We start from the raw sequence: 19175 nt of genomic DNA, 5'->3' as shown, positions 1-19175 counted from the left end.
AACTGACTGCCAGGACTTTTTAAATATGATGGAGACTCTTGGCACCTCCATCAGCCACTTCCCTCAGGGCTCTGGGATGCACGGCATCAGGCCCCACAGACCTGGACCTGTTCAGTTGTATCAGTGGGAAGGATTTTGTTCCCCCAGCCCTCATCCACAGGTTCAGAGATTTGAGAGGTGTGGGAAGCCTGACTATCAGCGAATATGGAGGCAAAGAAGTCATTGAGTACCTCAGCCTTCTCCATGTCTGTTGCTACCAGTTCTCCCTTCTCATCCATCAGAGGGGGCACACTCTCCTCGGCCTTTCTTTTCTGGCCAATGTACCCAAAGAATCCCTTCCTGTTATTCCTTATCCCTTGCCAAGCTCTGTTCCATCTGTGCCTTGACTTTCCTGATCCCATCCCTGCACATCCAAACAGCATCTTCAGTTCTCTTCCCAAGCCACGTGTCTCTGCTTCCTCTGCCTGTGCATTTCCTTCTTGTGCCTCCATCTCACCAGCAGGCCCTTGCTCAGCCTGGTTGTCTGCCCTCCCTGCCCGCCTTCTTATCATGGGGATGGAGATAAAATAATCATTTAATCTGTCCCAATTTAATTATGACTTAGCCAACTGTAAAATCTCTGGCTGTATATATCCCATCAAATCAACACAGCGAGTCACGTTAACAGATCAATATCTGTAGGAACACAAAAATTAAAACATCGGCTTTGTTCACATCCAAGCTCTCGTGGAAAAACTCCAAAGAAACAAAGCAATCAGGATTATCCTGAGCTCCTTTGGACTTAGTAAAGAATGACATTCTCCGAATGTTTCTACCGTATTTTAAACATTGATCTTACTCTGCCTTAGAGCAGGTTAAAATCTTCCAGCCCATCACATTTTCATCAAAAATTGTCCTTCTTAAAAGCATGCAACTGTGGAACATTGTGAGTTCTGAGTATTTCTGCGACACTACTGCAGCATTTGTACTAAAAACATGTATTTTTGTTGACATGATTCTAGAAATAGGGCTCCCATAGACTTCTGCGATGCAATACTAGAAATGAAAAAATGCAGGAAATAAGAGAGAAACACAGATATAGAGAGAGCTTTTCAAGGGCTATCACGCTAGGCTCACTATTCTGCACTCTTAGATGATATATGGATTGCAGTATATAAAACCTGCCATAGATAACTTGCAGTACACTGTCTTCAGCAGAATACTTGGCCATGGATCTCACTTTCATAAGAAATCCCACAGAATTCAGCACGGCCATCCACAACCCTAAATTCAGGCACGGTCTCAATACACCTGTTGGACTGGAGCCCCTGGGAGAAAGAATAATCAACACCAAGGAATATCAAGGGCAATCTGCAGCTGTATGTAGGAGTAGGAAACCAATTAATGATGAAGCCTACTTGCCATTGACTACCAGGAAATTGTAACTACAGAAGAGCTCTTGCTCAATGAAGCAGGGCAGCATTAAGAAGCAATGAAACTAAAATCCCTGTAAATATTCTGGAAAGTCCACCTGTGCACGGTACAGGTACATCTCGGCTCTCTGTGCAGGGACAGAGAGCAGCCAGCTGAGTAAGGACTTTGGTTGCAACATACCACGACATTTACATTCATAATTAAAATGCCCTCCTCTAATCTCTTTAGCTTATCTTTCTCTGAATGCTTTGCCTTCCTCTGCCTCCGGGGCAGCCTGGCCTGTTTTATCTCCCAAAGGACTTCATCTCAGCTTCACGTGTCTGCTGGGGATGCTGTACCTGAGTCAGCGAAGAGAAACCAGCATCACTGGGGTGAAGGTCTTTGCCTGAAGTTTCTGCCTTACAATGAGAGTAGAAAGTGCAATAAAGCTGCTTGTTTCTGCCCAGCGACTGAGAACCTTGAGCCTGGATGCTAATTTCAGAGCCAGGCGTCCCCTGGAATCGAGTTCCAGCATGATTTCTGCAGCATGAAGCAGCCTTTAAATGCAGTTCTTTGTATCTGTGGGTAACATGGAAGAATCGGTGATCCTAACATGTGGGAAAAGGGCAGGGTTACAGAGAAGCCAGTAAGCCCAGTCTGCAGGTCATGGTGCAAGGAAACACAGTTATATGCCTGTTATTAAATGCTGATACAGCCAGAAATGGGAGAAGTCTTTCAGTAGCCAAGACATAGCCCTCGTAGAATTCCCTGTTTTATGGGAAGAGCAACAGCCTAAGCACCTTGCAGACACAAAGATGCATTTCAAACCCATTTTTGCACACCTGGACTCACCCCTCCAGAATTCACCATTTTGATAGTGATGTTTATTAATGCTGGCTGGACTTGGTCCAACTACTTTGTGGGTGACTACATTACGATTTGCAGGGGGAAATTATCTGAGAAGACACACGGTATTCAACATATACATAGTTAAGAAAGGGAGGGGATATATTCCTTCCCAGGAAGCCACACAGAGAATATTCTTTATAAGGCCAGCTGATATTCAGCAGAGGAAAAGGTGTCCTAGAAGAATCACCTGAGATGATAACACAGAAGGAGAAAGAGAAGTGACACTGGCACCGCTGATGCTGCTGGAACAGCTTCATTTTTCTTTTGTTCGTTTTAATGAAAGCCAGACTGGGCCGGGAGATGATACAAACCCCTTCTGCAGTGGCTGGTGCCACAACCTCCATCAGCCTCGGGGACGTGATGCAATGCTCCAGCCTTCCTTACGGCCGCCAGCATCCACGTCAGCTGGCGGTGCTACCTCGCCGAGAAGCATCAGCACACGTCAGCATGGGTGCCTGACAACGATGCCTGCCCCAGGGACATCCATCAGCCTCCCCGGGGTGTCTCCGGGAGAAAAAGGACCTCCTTGTAGCCCCCTGGCTGGCTGCAGACATGTGGTTGAATGAGTAAATATAGACAGGTTGTCTGAAAACAGCAGCGGTGTGGGGGGGTTAAGGCACAAATAACCAGAGAAGCCGCAGACTGTGCTAGCAGTTAAATATAGGCTTGCAGATCCAGGCCGGGGGGAATTTTCTGAGGCACATAAAAAACTGGCCTGGCTTTAAAACAGCCTAAATCCACCCTTCGGTTTCGTGCCATCTTTTAACCACACGGATTAAATCAGGTGGCCGCACGGAAGACTTCTGCACGTCGCCCCTTGCCAAGCAGTGGTGTTTGCAGTTCCAGGCCTCCTTCACATCACGTATACTTTTTATTATTAAATTATACATTTATTACATTACTTATTTATTAAATACTTATTTATTAATTAATCATTCTGGATAAAGGACACTAGGATCTGACTAGGGACACAGGGAGCAACGGGAAGGAGTCACTGCTCACTTTGAGCAATCTGGATCACTGCTTAAACGGGGCACAGAGAAACAATATGTACTTGAGCAGCTCAAACAGTCCTTCCCCCAAGGAATAAATACAGCAGGCTACAGCAAGAGGTGGGAATCCCTGTCCTGGGACTACCCTCACACGTCTGAACAGGTAACGAGGTGGAAGGCGGGCTCCCACGGTGCCGATGTCTGACATGGAAAGTGTTTATGAGGTCCATAAACAAGGACCATGCAGTTGCATTGCAGAGGTGATGTTACATCTGATCTGCCTTGCGTCTAGTTCAGCTTTCCATAAGGAAAAAAGTTCTTTTTTCTTCCCCCTCTCAACAGTGAAATAATGAAAGGGCTCCCGGCTCCGTCTGTTTAATGCATTAAAGAACTGACAGCATGGGGCTGCTCGCTGTATCTGAGGAAGATATTGCAAAATCCAAACTGGTAACTAGAAAAAACAGGCTGAAACCGAGATGCAAGTCTGTGCCAGAGATGGCAGCGAGCGAGTGGAACAAGCCTGTAAAGGCCGTGATGGATTCTCCAGCTGGAGACTGAACCATCAGGACCGAATGTTGTGCAAACTGCAGTTCATTCACGGTCTCCTGCCACCAGATCAGGTTATTTCAAAGCCCTTTTACCTGACAAGCTCCAGGTCTCTGAATATGCACCTCAGGAATGTTAGCAGGCATCATTAAGGAATAGCTGCGCTCTAGAAGCTAGCATCTAGGAAAGGAAAAGTTGTTTTATTTTGTTTTTTTTAAAGATTATTACACCTGGCCAGCTTCAAGCATTCACGAGTTGTGAGTCAGGGCCTGAGGCACCAGGCAGCTGACTGAAAAATACGCGTATTTAACAACAAGAATAAATATTGCTTCTTTTTTATTTGCCTTCTGTCTTTTTGGATTTTTAAGCTTCAGGTTTCAAGCTCTGCTCTACAATCGTGATGTCCATGAGGTAGAGATCACTGAGCCTAATTTATGTAAATACACTAATTAGTGCAGTATCATATAACTAAGAGGTGTCTAGGATAATACCAAATATTTTGATATAGGATAGTTCATTTGGAAGGGATATTCAAAGATCATCTAGTCCAACTGCACCACTGTTATTTGTAGTATCAAATCCTACCTGAACTGGTATTTACAGGAAAGATGTGAGATTTTACCACCATGATTATTAAAGGCAGTCTTCCCTTTCAAAGCCAGCCACATTAGAAAGGAAAAAAAAAAAAGTTCAGCAGCAGCTGCAGTTATTCCATCTCCTTCAAAAGCTACCTGCCAACATCTGTGGGTTTCCAGTCGCAGTTCCCTCATCACACAAAAGAGGAAAAGGGGAACCAGTGACCCTACAGGCTTTTTGCATCCCTGATATCTGTGGGTATTCCCTCCAGACCGATGCAGCTTTGTGCTTCTCTCCTCTCTTTTCTGGAATGCAGAAGCCTTTTGCGCAGTCCCTCCTCCTCAGAGGGTGCCAGGACGGATGGGCTGGGGAACAGACACCGGCCAGGACAGAGATGAGATGCTGGGCACAGTGAGATTCCCACAGGCAAAGCTCCATTTCCATTAGGTTCCTTCCCGGGCCCTCCCACAGAGATGAAAGCTGGAATTTCTCACCTCAGTGAGAAACAGAAAAACCAGCATCTCCAGACCCTACCCCTTTTGTCACCCAAACATTCCTGGAGACCAGGGCTGTAAGGAGACCCTGCAGCCCAGGGGGGCAGATAGGAGCTGGTATACAGCAGGGGAGAAAAGAAATCAAACTGAAAACTCCAAAATTAGGAGAGGTACAAAGACCTCAGGTGCGTACCAGGACACGGAGCAACCCCAAAGAGACCGACCGTGTGCTGGAGGTGAAACGGAGCACACAGGGTGGCAGAATCCCCTCTGCGGGGTGATTTGGGGTCAAACTGTGCTGCCTTACCGGGAACTCAGCAGGACTGGGGATTGAATCAGCATCTCCCAAAAGCCATAAACTCCAACCAGCTCCTTTCAAGTGTGGGTGAAGGCAGTGCTGGAGATGTTTGTTAGCACAACCAACAGCTGCTGGAGCCCTGCTCGGGCTTCCTGAGAGCACAGCCTCAACTTGACCCCGCTGCGCTCGAGTTCATGTAGCTGTTTCTTTGCATAAACAGAGATTTTCGCTTAGCTCTTTAAAATATCATTTTGCTCTGAAAAATTACAGGGACTCCACACAGGGAAGGCTGGGAAGCAAAACATCTCACTGGGGCTAGGCCAGCAGTGCTCCCTGCTCGGAGGGATAGCGAGGGCCCTACCCTTGTCACAACTTGCAGCATTTACCAAAGCCACGCTCCGAATTCATCCCTGTTCTGAAGCAAAAGCAAAACTTCTCCGAACGCTGCCAGTTTGAGCATCCTCTCCCTGGTTTTATGCCCCAAGATCTTCATAAAGGGAGCAGGGGGGGAGCTGCACCATCATTTCCCCACAGCAAAACAAGTGCACGCACCAAGTTACACACCCAGTTAAAACCTCGGGGCATTTTGGGGTCAATGAAGACCTAATTAAGCAACTCCCTGAACGAAAACCACGTTCACACGAGACACCTCCAGCTGTCCAAATCCAGCGAGGCCGGCAAAACGCTGCCCAACAGGTCAAAGAGCGGGTGGGGTGGCACAGAGGGACGTTTGCATTTAGGGAGAGCAAGAAAAGCAGGTTAACGTGGCGGTGCTGGGGACAGAAGAAGCCATATAACCAGGCAGAAGCCATATAACCCCACGGGCCTGCCTCTGCAGCCCCGGGCAAGTGAAAGCACCCGGGCGGTGCGGTGCTGGCAGGAGCCACGCGGCTCTCAGCAATCAGCTCACAGGAAATAAACACTCGGGATTATTTTTAATGCAGTTGGAATAAAACCACCCTCACGCAGAGGCCCAGCACGAGGGGCCAAGGACCATAAAAGTCTCCTGTAAGCTTTGTTTGGAGGATTTAAGTAGGGCATAAGTGATGTATACACTTTATCTGGCCCTCTTCGTAAGGGGAAGAATTTCACCCTGCTGGTGGAAGCATCATCGAGTGATGAGAAAGGTCTGAAACAGAGAGGCCCCTGTCTCAGAAATCAGCCTTGTGCTGATTTTTCCACATATTTTTCAATTTGGGGTTTCAAAGATCTCAGGGATACTGGGCTCCGGTTATAACCTTTCACATTTTTAGAAAGCAGCCTTTCACTTGCACTCAAGTACAGACCAAACCTCATCTCCAACCTTCTGCTCTTCCACGTGAATCACAAAGCACAAAACCCCAGCTGCTGCTGAGGTACAACACAGCCTTGCGTTTCCTCACTAAAATTCAGTGTTACAGCAAGAGCCGGATGCCACATCAGGATAGAGATGATTTTTTTTTATCATGGAATCAAAGAATGGTTTGGGTTGGAAGGGACCTTAAAGCCCATCCAATTCCAACCCCCTGCCATGGGCAGGGACACCTCCCACCAGCCCAGGTTGCCCAAAGCCCCATCCAGCCTGGCCTTGAGCACCTCCAGGGATGGGGCATCCACAGCTTCTCTGGGCAGCCTGTGCCAGGGCCTCATCACCCTCTGAGTGAAGAATTTCCTCCTAACATCCAATCTAAACCTCCCCTCTTTTAGTTTAAAGCCATTCCGCCTTGCCATTCCCCCTCCCCAGCCTTCCTGTAGCCCCCTTTAGGTACTGGTAGGCCGCTGTAAGGTCTCCCTGGAGCCTTCTCTCCTCCAGGCTGAACAACCCCAGCTCCCTCAGCCTGTTTTTGTAGGAGAGGTGCTCCAGCCCCTTAATCAGCCCTGTAGCTCCAACAGCTCCACGTCCTCATGCTGGGGCCCCAGAGCTGAACACAGCACTCCAGGTGGGCTCTCACAGCTTTTTAGGTGAAGAACTACAAGCAGGTCATGAACGGGGAATCCCTCAAGGCAACTTGGCCCAAAACACCCATGGCCACAAGCCACCAGCCCCACTCCCACTGCCCGCCACGTCCCGAACAAGGCGGCGCGGTGCCCCGAAGCTCCTACCTGGTCACCCCATACTCGGGGGGCGGCTGGTATCGGACAACAGCCACCTCTGTCCGGGCAGGCTGGGGCGCCACATAGGAAGCCTTGAGGACGTCCTGTGCTCCCGCTGGGTGCTGCTCACCATAGAAAAGCCCGTGCTCGGGCACCTTGCTGCCGGGGGACGCCGCCACCGCCGCCGCCTTGGCTTTGTAGGGGTATTCAGGCGGCGGGCCCCGCGGGTCCATGCCTTTGTTGGGCGCTGGGGTCGCCTTCAGCCCCTTGCTGCCCGCCGGGGCTGGTGGGTGCTGCTTGGCCCCGTTCCTCTCCAGTGAGAGCTGCATGATCCTCTCACTCAGCGAGCGCACGTGGCCCTGCTTCAGCTCCTTCAGCGCCTCGTCCTTATGCGCCTGCCCGCTGCCGGCCCTGCTCACCGTCGGCCTCCCCTCCGTCCTGGATTTCTGGCCGGAGGCGCCGGCGACATAAAACCCCGGCCCCGTCGGCGGCTGGCCCCGGAAAAATTGGGACTGGGCTTTGGCTTCCTCGTAGGTGGGGAGCTCTTCGCTGCTGTGCGGGGGCTGCGCGGCCCGGGGCTGCTTCTCCATCACAGCACCGTCCCCCTGGTGCTCCTGCCCCTGCGGTTCCTGCCGCGCCGACGGCTGGACCATTTGTGGGTCCTCTGGCGCGAGGTTTTCTGTGGAAGAGAGAGTGCTGGCAGTGCTGTTGGAGGGGCCGGCGCTGCCCGTGGCTTGGTGCTGTATGGCCAGCAGGTTCATGTTCTCGCTGGGGTTGCCATACCTCAGCTGCTCCTGGATCAGGCGCTGCAGGACCGTGCCGGCTGCCACCTCCTCCGAGCCTCGCATCTCCACCTCTGAGCTCCGGAGGAAGTTTGGAGGGTGCAAGGTGCAGAGGGCTTCCTCGGCTAGGTGGGGAGAGAGAGGCAGCCGTTAGTGCTCACCAGCCCGGGGGTTTGCTCAAAGATCGAGGTGCCTGGAACCAGCACCATGCTCTTCACAGGGAGGCCTGGCACCCCTCTGCCCCTCCGAAGCCCCATGGCTGTGATCCTCACCCCCCACCCCAGCTCATCCCTCATTCTGTGCGCAGTGACCCCAAAGAAACACACACTCGTCCCCTCAATACCCTCCCTGTGCCCCACGCTGACCCCAGTCAACAGAGGCACAGGGAAACGTGATCTTTTCTAGGACATGAGTTGGGTAAATCCCTCCCTGGAGATGCCTTGCACAGATTAGAGGCAGTCTCCGTGGTAATGCCAAATCAGACGATGCATTTTTGACAGCTGAGGTTTGATGAGACGAATCCCCTCACAAGTGCACTGCTTGCCACAATAAAATCTAACACAGAACGCATCACATAAAAACTCTAAAATTATGCTGAAAAGAAAAGGGCTCAAAGAGTGTAATTAAAAAGGAATCTGTGCTCTGGCATCTTGTCTTAAATCTGCAACTTCCCCTCTGGCCAACAACGCTATTTCTATGTGAGTCAATACCAGCTTTTGTAATTTTGCTGGGGGAGTACAACGACGATGTTAAGGTCACGGCTGTGATATCAGCATTTTAAACATCACAGATCAAACCACTGTAGCAGAGACTACTAAAGTAAAGCAGAGGAAATAGTGTAATTTTTTCACCCAGTCTCCCAAGCTGCATTTGCATGGGGCTAAGGTGTTACTGATGCTGTACCAAAGCTGCACAGCTTGGGGGTTGGTGGCAAATACTGGAGCAGGCTCCAGCTCCCTTTTCCAGCTCACCCCTGCTTGTTGTGTGTAGCAGCACAGGCTTCAAAAGCCACAGAAAGTGATATATGCAGTGAAGTTCGTCTGGAGCAAAGCATCTAATGGCATAACCCTTCCTTCCAGGAGCCCAAGGAGGAGTAAAGACCTGCAGGAGGGCTGCCTGCACCCAGAGGGGTGCTCCTGAAAGACTCTGGTGTAGGCAAAAGCAAAAAGAAGCCCTCAGCTCTGCTCACGGTCCTCCCAGTTTCCTAGGCAAGAAGGAGGTGCTGTTGTGAGTTCAGTTTTTGAGGTCATTCTTGGCAACTCTTTTTCTCTATCCTGCTGTTTCCAATTCTCAAAGGAGTTCTGCAGCAGTGCTTGCATTTGTTTTTTTGGCATTCGAAAGTAGTTAAAAAGCAAAACTTTCTCCTGAGGTCTGGTATTTCCCTGAGGTTTCATCAGTTATTGCACATGCTGTGGGATAACTTCTATACAATCCGGATGCCAGAGGGGAAGAGAAGCCTTTGACTCTGAACTGTGAGAATAGGTCATTTCCACTAACATTTTTTTTTTTTTTGTGGCAAAAGCTTAAACATGATTGTAGGGCTTGAGAGAGAGAGAGAAGATTCCCAGGCTGTTCCACTCCACGCCTGCTCTGCAAAATATATTTCTCTGCTTGCCCTGGGACAGTATTACCTGCCTGTCAGCCTGTCTTGGGGGTGGCAGCCTGGCCACCAGGTTTCTGAGGGTCTGCCAGCTCCCCAGGCTAGTGCTGGAGCCAACAAGAAGCAGGTAGGTGCACAGCCACCTGTCTGCACACCAGCCAAGCATCCACCTACATTCTATGTCCCCACAGTTACAGCAAACCCTTACTGCTCTATTTGCATTATCACAGCGCACAGAAGTCTTGCCGTAATGGACATTTTTGCAGACTTGCAATAAAAACCTCCCTTACGTGCGAGAAAGCTCGCAGTCTGGTTATTAGGCTAGGAGTGAGGGAAGTGGATAAAGCCAACGCCACGCACTCCAGAGAGCTCTTTATCATACACCACGAGGATTTTCTCTCCTTTGCTAGTCACCCGTCGGCATCTTTCTATTCAGGAGATGCACTTTAGGTACCTATTTTTCAGGTCCAGAAGGACTTGGTGGCAAAAAGCTACAGACTTTGGTCCAGCTGTTCAGAGAAGAGCAGCCACGTCCAGAAGGACGAGAGGAAATGTTGCATCTTCCACAAGCACAGGTGACAAACAATTGTGGGTTGTGACACTCATGTCAAAGGCAGCTCTACTTTGGTGTTGTGAGGATGAGGAGCTGGCCTTCAGCTCTGTAAATATTGCTTGGAAAGGGTCCAAGCTGTTTGGTTTATGCTCAGGGAGAAGCCTGTGATGGGTTCCTGTGGAGGAGTGGCCAGCCACTTACCAGCTTTTTCTTTAGTGCTGATGGCTTCAGCTGTTAGTGGAGGAACTTCATGCCTGCCTGCAAACAGCTGGTGGTCCTGGTAAAGAAAGCCGGCGTCTTCCAGGAGCTGGCCCGGGGTGGTAGGCTTGTAACAAACAGCTGTGGAGCCTGCGAGGAAGAAAGATGGGTTGTCAGGAAATAAACCACGTGCATGACAAAATATAAAGCCATGATTAACGACAGAAGACCAAAAAAAGTAATGTTGAGCCTTGTTAGGCGCTTGAGAAGCCCTGCTGGGGTCACCCAGCCAACCATCTCTGCTGTCCTCACCACCACATCAGCTCTGAGGAATGAGTGGCAGCCACCAAGTCATCAGTGCCATTACAGTGAGGAGGGTGAGGAGGAGGACAGACGGATAGGTGAGGACCCAGCCGCACGTTCAACAGGGCCGCAGCCTGAAAGGCTCAACCACAAAATCTGCTCGTGTCTAACAGCTCAGGAAGACAGAAAATTACCGAGACATAAAATACAGCCAACGCTATCAGGGGAGTTCATAAATCACTCGGACCAGATGTTCTTAATATGGGACAGCGAGGATGTAGCTGGAGAGCCCCCAGAGTGTGCTCGGCAGGAGCTACACGCCCCAGCTCCGGCATCCCACGGACAGGGGAGGCTGGATCAGTCCCGCAGCAGCAGGCTCTTTGGGCACGCACTGAGGCCATCCAAAATCTGCTCTCAGGTGCCTTTTTCTAGCAGTGCTCGATTTAACGAGCTCACGCAAAACACCTCTTGGCCGTGTCGAGGTGGGGTTGGTGTCTTCCCCTCCCGACCCCTTTCTCCGAGCGCTGCCTCAGCTTCCCAAAGAGGAGTCTCGTTGAGGCCAAACCTTGGAGCTGAGCATCTCAGCAGGGACACAGCCAAATCCCTCTGCACAATGTTCCCAAACATTTGGGGCCAAGAAATGGCCATTGGCCTCCAGCATTGCCGAGGGAAGTGCTCAGGCAGCAGGCGAAGGCTTTGTGGTGGCACCAGCGGGGCATCTGTCCATCCTGGCAGGGTAGGAAGCCCACGAGCACGGGGACAAGCTTGCAGAAGCAGCTCACACATTTTTACATCCAAATCATGGCTGATCCCACACCCCTGCATGGAGCAGGGCAGCAGGAGGAGGCAGGATCTAGCCCATGGGTATTTACAGCCACGAAGACGCAGAAATTATTTTCCTCTGAGTGCTGAGGAGAGGAACCAGGCATTTCTGCGAGATGTTGATGAATCCAGCACTTCACCATCCACATTATGCACGGATCTGCGTGGCGGTTAGCTATATTTAGGGAGCAAGGAGGGAAGAGTGCTCACTTGAGTAGATACGAGGCAAATCTGTTCGTCAAAATTAGCACGGGAGACAGCTCCAACACAAATGCTGACGCTGATGAAAATCTCAGGACCCAGTTTCCAACACTACCCCCGTGATCTGGCGCAGACCATCCCCACAGCCACCCTGCCCTGCTCCCGTACACACACAGCCCTGCCCTGGAATTGGGGGCTCTGCCCGAAACAGAGGAGTTACGAGTCTGGGCTTGGTTTACGAATAAAAGCTGGACCGGGATAAAACAAAACCTGCACACACAAGGAAGAAAAACGGTCCCGAGCATTACAGGCAGCCTAAACCACCAGCCAGGCCTCACCACTCACCAAACAAAGCCTAAAAGAAAGAAACTGCTACCAAAATTTTGCTTCCTTTCTTTTGCCTCCTGCATTTTGAGCCAGCAGACACCCTCGGGTTGCGCCTTCAAGTTTTTCTATGTGCAAAAAAAGCGAATAAAGACCTGGTTTTCTGAAATGGCAGCAGAAATCCTCACCTGGACGCTTGTCTTTGGGGGTTGTACCCGTGGCAAAGGGCACAGGTGGAGGATTGAGAGACTGAGCAACACCAGACGCTTGCTGGGACACCTTGCACAGGCTCCTTCAGTCACAAGAGAGAGCTTCATCCTCAGGGCAGGACTGAGCCCTCCAAACAGGGAGGAGAAGCTCCCCAGCTAAGACCCTGGTGTCGGGCACTGCCCAAAAATTGCATGTTTTTGACCAAATACCTTCCCAGCACAGCTCATGCTGCTCTGAGGCACTGCTCCGAGCCTCTCCTCCCCATGAGACCTCAGCCCGGCCAATTGCACTGCCATCAGGTTCACCTAAAATGTTGTAAACTGACACCATAAATTAAGATAAAACCAAGGGAGCCATGTCGCATCGCTGAAAGGCGCAGTTTTATGGAAACCCATTCGTTCAGCCAGTCAAAACCTTCCCACAAAGCAGCTCCACTCCCCGAAAACCTGAACGCTCACCATCCGCAAGCGTAAAACTTTAGGAAAAAAATAAAAAAACACAGCTGCAAGTGGGCACCAAGGGACCACCACCCCTCCCAGGACACATCCCCAGGGAAGGGTTTTAGCCCGGAGGATGCACAGACATCACCCTTTCAGCTGCTGCGTTATCCCGGAGCCTCACCACACGGCCGTGCAATTCATTCGAAGATTCCCAACTATTTTGGTGAATCACTCGCTAAGATTAACGCCAGGGACTCGGCAAGGACCCGCAGATGGAGGAGCGATGCTCGAATACTTCCCGTGTGTGATGTGGTTTCGGTCTGGGTTTGAGTGGGAGCTGAACCAAAACCCCAAAGGAAGCGCGGGGCCGCGATGTTACGGGAAAGCCACGTCTGTAGGGCAATGCCAGCACCTCCCAGCAGCACGTTTCCTCCTCACACCGTATCTGGAGCGGGTGGTGGTCCTCCAGCCTGCCTGTATGTCTTCACCCGAACAGCCCAGAGCTGGCAGAACACAACCGGCAGCGTTTCAGAGCCCACATCTGTCCTCCTGCCTCGCAGCCGAGCCAGCAGGGAGTAGAAATGCCTCATTCCACCTTCGAAATGCTTCCTCCGTGGAAGTTTCCCAGGTCAGCGAGAAAGGAAGAGGATTACCCAAGGGCTCTCCAGCCCCAAAAGAGCTCTATGAGCCCCTCCAGCATGGGTATCATCATTTTCCTCTCCAAAAACTGCATCATCCAAGCAAGCACCGAACTACAAAGGCAAATAAAAGGAGATGTGGGTGTCCAAACCCCAACACTGCTGAGGAATCGGACGAAAATACCCAAATTTAAGGGCAGCTAAGGCAGAACGCTCTCCGTTTCACTTCAGCCCGATGTGCCGATTCCCAAACATGTTTCCCCTCAGCAAAAAAAAAAAAAAAAAAAAAAAAGCAGCCCAGCGCCGAGCTCGGCAGAGAGCAGAGCAGCCACCCTTGGAAAGCAGCTCCCGGAGCTGGCAGAGGATCAGATGGATGCGGGAAGAGCGGGGCCAAGCCTCCCTGCCTGGATGCCCACAGATCAGGTGCACGGGCGTGCAGGGGCACACGGGCGGCGGCAGAGCTTTCATCTCGCAGGGATAGGAGTTGTATGAAATTTTAATCACTCACGGGTTGGTTTTTTGTTGTTTTTTTTTCTCCTCTTCTCCATCTTCCCAGGCTCGCACGCTGCGGAGGAGCGGGATGCACAGGGGGGGTAACAGCAGCGGGATGTTATCGCACCTGCACCGCCAGGCGGGGCGAGGAGACACGCTTTCATGTGGCTTGGGCACAGGTTTGCAGGAAAAGACGTGCCTCCGTTTATTACGAGCTGCGAATTCGCCTCTAAGGCTCCGGCAGCGATCTGCAAAACCACCTGGGTTTGTAACGAGGGAACCAGAGCAGGAATTGCACGCCGTCGAGGAGTGGAGCACAAAGGCTGGTGCATCAGAGCAGCGCCCGGACCGGAGGCATTTCACCGCCCTGTCAATTCCCCTTCCCAAGGCATGAAGAAAGCCTTTCATCCACGAGAGGAGTCATCATGCAAATTCTTAGGGAATGAAAATGCCTTTTTTTTTTTTTTTTTTTTTTTAGCAGGAAATAATATAATCAGGCTTCGGCCAGCCACAAGGCATCGACAGAGCATCAGCGGAGCCGGAGTTGAAGCCAGGGTCAGCTGTGCTGTACTTAAAGACACGATGGCACTGCAGACAGGCCCTGGCCCGGTTTCACAGGATATTTAAGCCCTTCCATTAATTAAACAGGAGTGAAACGGGACCTAGGAGGGCACAGACACTGCGGGTCATTAGGTCTGGTTCCTCTGTACTTCAAGCAACCGCGTTATAAAACTCCCCTCGCGCTCTGCTTCAACGGCACCTTAAAGAGCAGAATTTTTTAGTTTTTGCCCCATTCCTCCCATGTGGAGGCTGTTTAGGGTCCTGTTCCTCTGACACACACAGAAACCCTTCTCGTTTCCCCGCCATGGCTCTCTACCCACGGATTTTTGCGCCAGTGCCGTCCTTTAGGTTAAATAGCTTTCTCCCTGAGTCATTCCCACAAACTTGCGAGCGTACAAAGGAGCCTGGGAGCCGGGCAGAACAAAAATAGTACAAAGCCCGTACAGTGCTCTTGAGCGGAAAACGCAGCCATTGAGCTCTATCTGAAGCATCTTCATATTTCTCGAGCTTTTCCTTTTTTAAACGCAGCCAGCGCGCCCCACTCCAGGCACCTCGTTTGATCCACGGTGAGAGCCGCTCGCGATAACCCGGCCCCGAGCGCAACGCAAGGGCTCTGCCGACCTCAAACGGCACGTCTCGGGGGAAAAAAAGACACCAAGCCTTCCTCCCGCCCCAATATATATTGAGACGATGAACCTCCCGTTATTAAATCATTACACGCAATTTATATGCGGCTGCTTTCGAGAGGCAGAAGCGCTAACGAGGTAATTGCCTCCCGCTCCGGCTCACGAACGGCTGAGCTCAGATTTGCAGCGGGGAAAATCGCTCCAACGGCCCACAGCGAGCAGCCTGCGGCTCCAAAAAGGTTCAGAAATGGCCCCAAACCGACAGATGCTGCAGGCAGGGGAACATGGACCCACTACGGGACACCCAAATGCCCTGCTTGGCCCCAGGACCCACTGCCCACCCTGAGCAGTGCGCACCCTGGTGCCTCCTGCCACCTCGGGGGACCCCAGTAGGGTCCCCAGTTCCAGCAGGGATTTCCCCTAAATAAACCAAACTGAAACACATTTACATCTAGAAATTCTAGTCCCGAGAACTGCTCCGTTGTTTAATCCCAGGCTCTGCTTTCCTGAAACACAGCATCCCACTGCTGCTGCTCTGGGACGCCTGCGGAGGGACTTTGTGCTGCTGTTCCCCAACTTTACACCCCAAAAATTCAGTGCTGGAGCCCACCCACTGAAAAAGCCCCATAAAACACCACAGAAAGAGATATGCTTTCTAAACACCTGAAGTTTCAATAGAAACAGTTTCCCTAATGATTTTTTTTTTTATAGAAAAAGGTGATGTTGTTCTGGTTATTAGCATTATTTTGTATTTCTCCTCCTGATGAATGAAGGCCGTTCTATTTTAAAACTCGGGGCATAAATGGGAACCAGATGACATCCACCCCAAAGCTGCCAAAAAGAAACTGCTGTAGGAAAGCACAAATCCTCCCGGGGTTTTCCCAAACCCACCCAATATTCCCCAGCACCGCAGTTTCCACTGGGACCCCTCGGCCAGCCGCTGGGTGAGGAGCGCTCAGCCCTCCTCTTCGTGGTTTCAGGTCCAGGGGGGCCACGAAAGGCACGCTGTCCCTCCTCACCCCAAGGAATGCTGCCCCTAAAGCCAGCCAGCTGCTGGAAACACCTTCAGCATCGTCCCCAGGTGCCCACGGCTCCTCCTGGGTGATCGGATCACCAGAGCCCTCCCCGGTGAGGCCGAATCCCCGCAGCTTTCCGAAATCGGGTTGGGTTTGTCCGAACGTCAGCGAGGGAAGAAATGGTTTGAAATGAGCGAATCTGGAAGAACAAGGACAGAGCAAAGCAGCCAAAGCTTCTGCAGGGGAAACCTGTGCTTCGATCCGGTTTCACACTGCTTTGCTCCGGCCGCTCTGGACCTGGTGGAGAGGCAGGGCACGGCCCCGAGCTCCTCCGCAGCACCTCAGTGGTTATTTGTGGGTATAAAGGAGGAATAAGTGAGAGCAACCCCAAATCCTGCCAGCTGAAGCTGCCCTCTCTCAGTGCTTCCCCAGGGGAAAGCCAAGCCCGGGGCTCATCCCTCCCTCATTATTTGCCATCCCAATGCACAGCATCACCCCGACATCACCCCCTTCTGCCCTTTCTCCCCTTCACAGCCTCGCTCCCCGGCAGGATGGGGACAGGATGCTCTTTTTGTCCGAAACACCCCCTTGCCAGCCCCGAGGGCTGGATCCCTTTCAGAGATTTTAGACCAAAAACTCATTTGGAGTCATTTCCTAATGAGAGGTACACACACCCACGGCCATACACCTACGGGAACGGCACCCTGGAAAAACAAGGGGACACCCTGACTGCAAAGCCTCTCAGAAAGCCAAATTAGCTTACTTTGGAAGGGGAAAAACACACAGATCCCTACACAAATACCAAAGCAGAAAGCCCCGAGCTGGCTGCACGCAGCCCGAGACCCCACAGATACCCCAGGAGCAGCTCTGGGTCCCCACAGGCGCGTGGCAGCCCTGCACGGCACCAGGAAAAAGGAAAAAAAAAGTGAAAAACACAAAAAAAAACACCACTGCACACCACTTTTTTTTTTTTTTTTTTTTTTTTTTTTCCATGGGCAGAGGAAAAGGAGCGAGCGGCGACCTTCCTGGATGAAAAACCACGGAGCACAAAACCTGCCAGGAGGACTGCGATGCCGGGGGGGGACTTGGAGTAGGGTTTGGGTTTTTTTTGGGGGGTTTAACTCCTCTTTCGATGCATTTTGGGCTCGGACATGAGTTTCTCTTTGCTCTCCCCGCAGGGGTAGCGGGGTGAAAGCTCACCCCTCCCTGCACCACCAGGAGAAGCAGCGGCAGGCCCCGGGTCCCAGCCGCAGCGAAGCCCCAAATCCCACCAAATTCCCCCAAAACATCACTTTTGGGGGCCGCCCCGGTCCCCTTTCCCTGCTCCTCTCCCGGTTTTCGGTGCTGAGCGGGGAAAACTCGCCGGGGTGCCCGGGGAAGGTGCGGGGGGGACACAGCCGGGCTGGGTGAGCGCGGCCCCAAACCCACCGGAGGGGTCCCCACGGTCACGGGGGGTGTCCCCACGATCGCGGGTGGGGTCCCCACGGACACCGAGGGGGGGTCCCATAGTTATGAGGAGGTTCCCACGGTCACGGGGAGGGGTCCCCACGATCATGGAGGGGTCTCCGCGACCACCGGAGGGGTCCCCACGGTCACGGGTGGGTTCCCACGACCACCAAGGGGGGGGTCCCATAGTCATGGGGAGGTTCCCAGGGTCACGGGTGGGGTCCCCACGGTCACGGGGGGGTCTCCGCAGTAACGGAGGGGTCCCCGCGACCACCGGAGGGGGTCCCCACGGTCACCGGGGAGGTTCCCACGATCACCGAGGGGGGGTCCCATAGTCACGGGGCGGTCCCCACGATCACGGGTGGGGTCCCACGATCACCGAAGGGATCCCTATGACCGCCGGGGGGGGTCCCCACGGTCACGGCGGCTTCCCCGGGCTCCCCCCCGGCACATCCCCGGGCGCACACGTGGCCGCGGGCAGCCCCCCCCCGGAGCTGGGGGACGGCCACACGGACACAGACAGACAGACGGACAGCCAGCCGCGGACACACGGCCGGAGCCGCCCCCCAATCCCCCGTCGCTCACCTCCGGCTCCGCACCCCGCCGCCCCCGGCAGCCCCGCGGCCATCCGCGCCCCGCCGCTCCCCGCCGCCAGCAGCGCGGGGCCGCGGGGCGGGGCGGGGCTTAACCCGGGGGGCGGGGCTTAGCCAGATGGGCGTGGCTTGACCCGGTGGGCGGGGCTTGGTCCAGGTGGGCGTGGCTTAGCCCGGTAGGCGTGGCTTAGCCCGGTAGGCGTGGTTTAAGCCTCTGGGTGGTGCCCGGCGTAGTGGGCGGAGGTGGGTTGTGGGCGTGGCTTGTACGAGTGGGCGGGGTTATGGACTTGGGGGCGGGGCTAAGGGTAGGGGGCGGGGCCTGGGGAGGCTGCGGGGGGAGGGGGCGGGGCTGGGAGCTCCCCCTGGGGTCTGTGGGGTGCGGGCAGGGACGAGGCACGGTCCCTTAGGCCCTAGGGCAGCCTGCCCAGCCCATAGGGCAGCCTGGCCGTGTCCTAAGGCACCCTGCACACCCCCTAGGGCACCCTCCACATCCCTAGGGCATCCTGACCCTATCCCCTAATGCATCTTCCCCATCCCCTAGGGCATCCTCCACATCCCCTATAGCCCCAGCCCCTAAGACGTCCTCCCCGTCCATAGGATATCGTCCCCATCCCCTAAAATACCCTCCCCATCTCTAGGGCATCCCCCCCATCTCCGCAGGATATCCTTCCCATCCCCCAGAGCATCCTCCCCAGCTCCTAGGGCCCCATCCCCTAAGACATCCTTCCCACCCCTAGGGCATCCTCCCCACCCCATAGGACACCCCTCCAACACCTAAGGCATCCTCCCCATCCATAGGACACCTTCCCCATCCCCTAGGACATCCTCCCCATCCCCTAGGGCCTCATCCCCTAGGGCATCCTCTCCATCTCCTACGATATCCTACCCATCCATAGGATACCCTCCCCATCCCCTAGGGCATCTTCCCCATCCCCTAGAGCCCCAACCCCTAAGACATTCTCCTCATCCCTAGGGCATCCTCCCCATCCCCTAGGACACCCCTCCATCTCCTAAGGCAACCCCCTCATCCATAAGACATCTTCCCCATCCCCTAGGGCCCCATCCCGTAGGGCATCCTCCCCGTCTCCTA

The 19175-nt window shown here is 53.1% G+C and overlaps 1 protein-coding gene across 3 annotated transcripts in view; it reads right to left on the bottom strand.

Annotated features, from left to right (window-relative positions):
* Positions 1-18190, bottom strand: part of AMOTL1 (angiomotin like 1) — a 51607-nt gene extending 33417 nt beyond the window's left edge. For 2 of the 3 annotated variants that reach the window (XM_082777866.1, XM_082777867.1), the window contains exons 1-3: positions 18078-18190; positions 10417-10563; positions 7290-8187 (exon numbers count right to left, since the gene is read on the bottom strand). In XM_082777866.1, the coding sequence (XP_082633992.1) occupies positions 7290-8187; positions 10417-10563; positions 18078-18120 (1088 nt within the window). In that variant the 5' untranslated portion in view covers positions 18121-18190. Of the gene's footprint in view, positions 1-7289; positions 8189-10416; positions 10564-18077 lie in introns of those variants that run through there. The other variant, XM_082777868.1, reaches the window with a different exon arrangement.
* Between the last annotated feature and the right edge of the window lie 985 nt (positions 18191-19175).

Source organism: Aythya marila (assembly GCF_965140915.1).
Source record: "Aythya marila genome assembly, chromosome: 1".
NCBI classification, from domain to species: domain Eukaryota; kingdom Metazoa; phylum Chordata; class Aves; order Anseriformes; family Anatidae; genus Aythya; species Aythya marila.
Note: the sequence above shows the minus strand (reverse complement) of the source record. Positions and strands in the feature narration are given on the sequence as shown.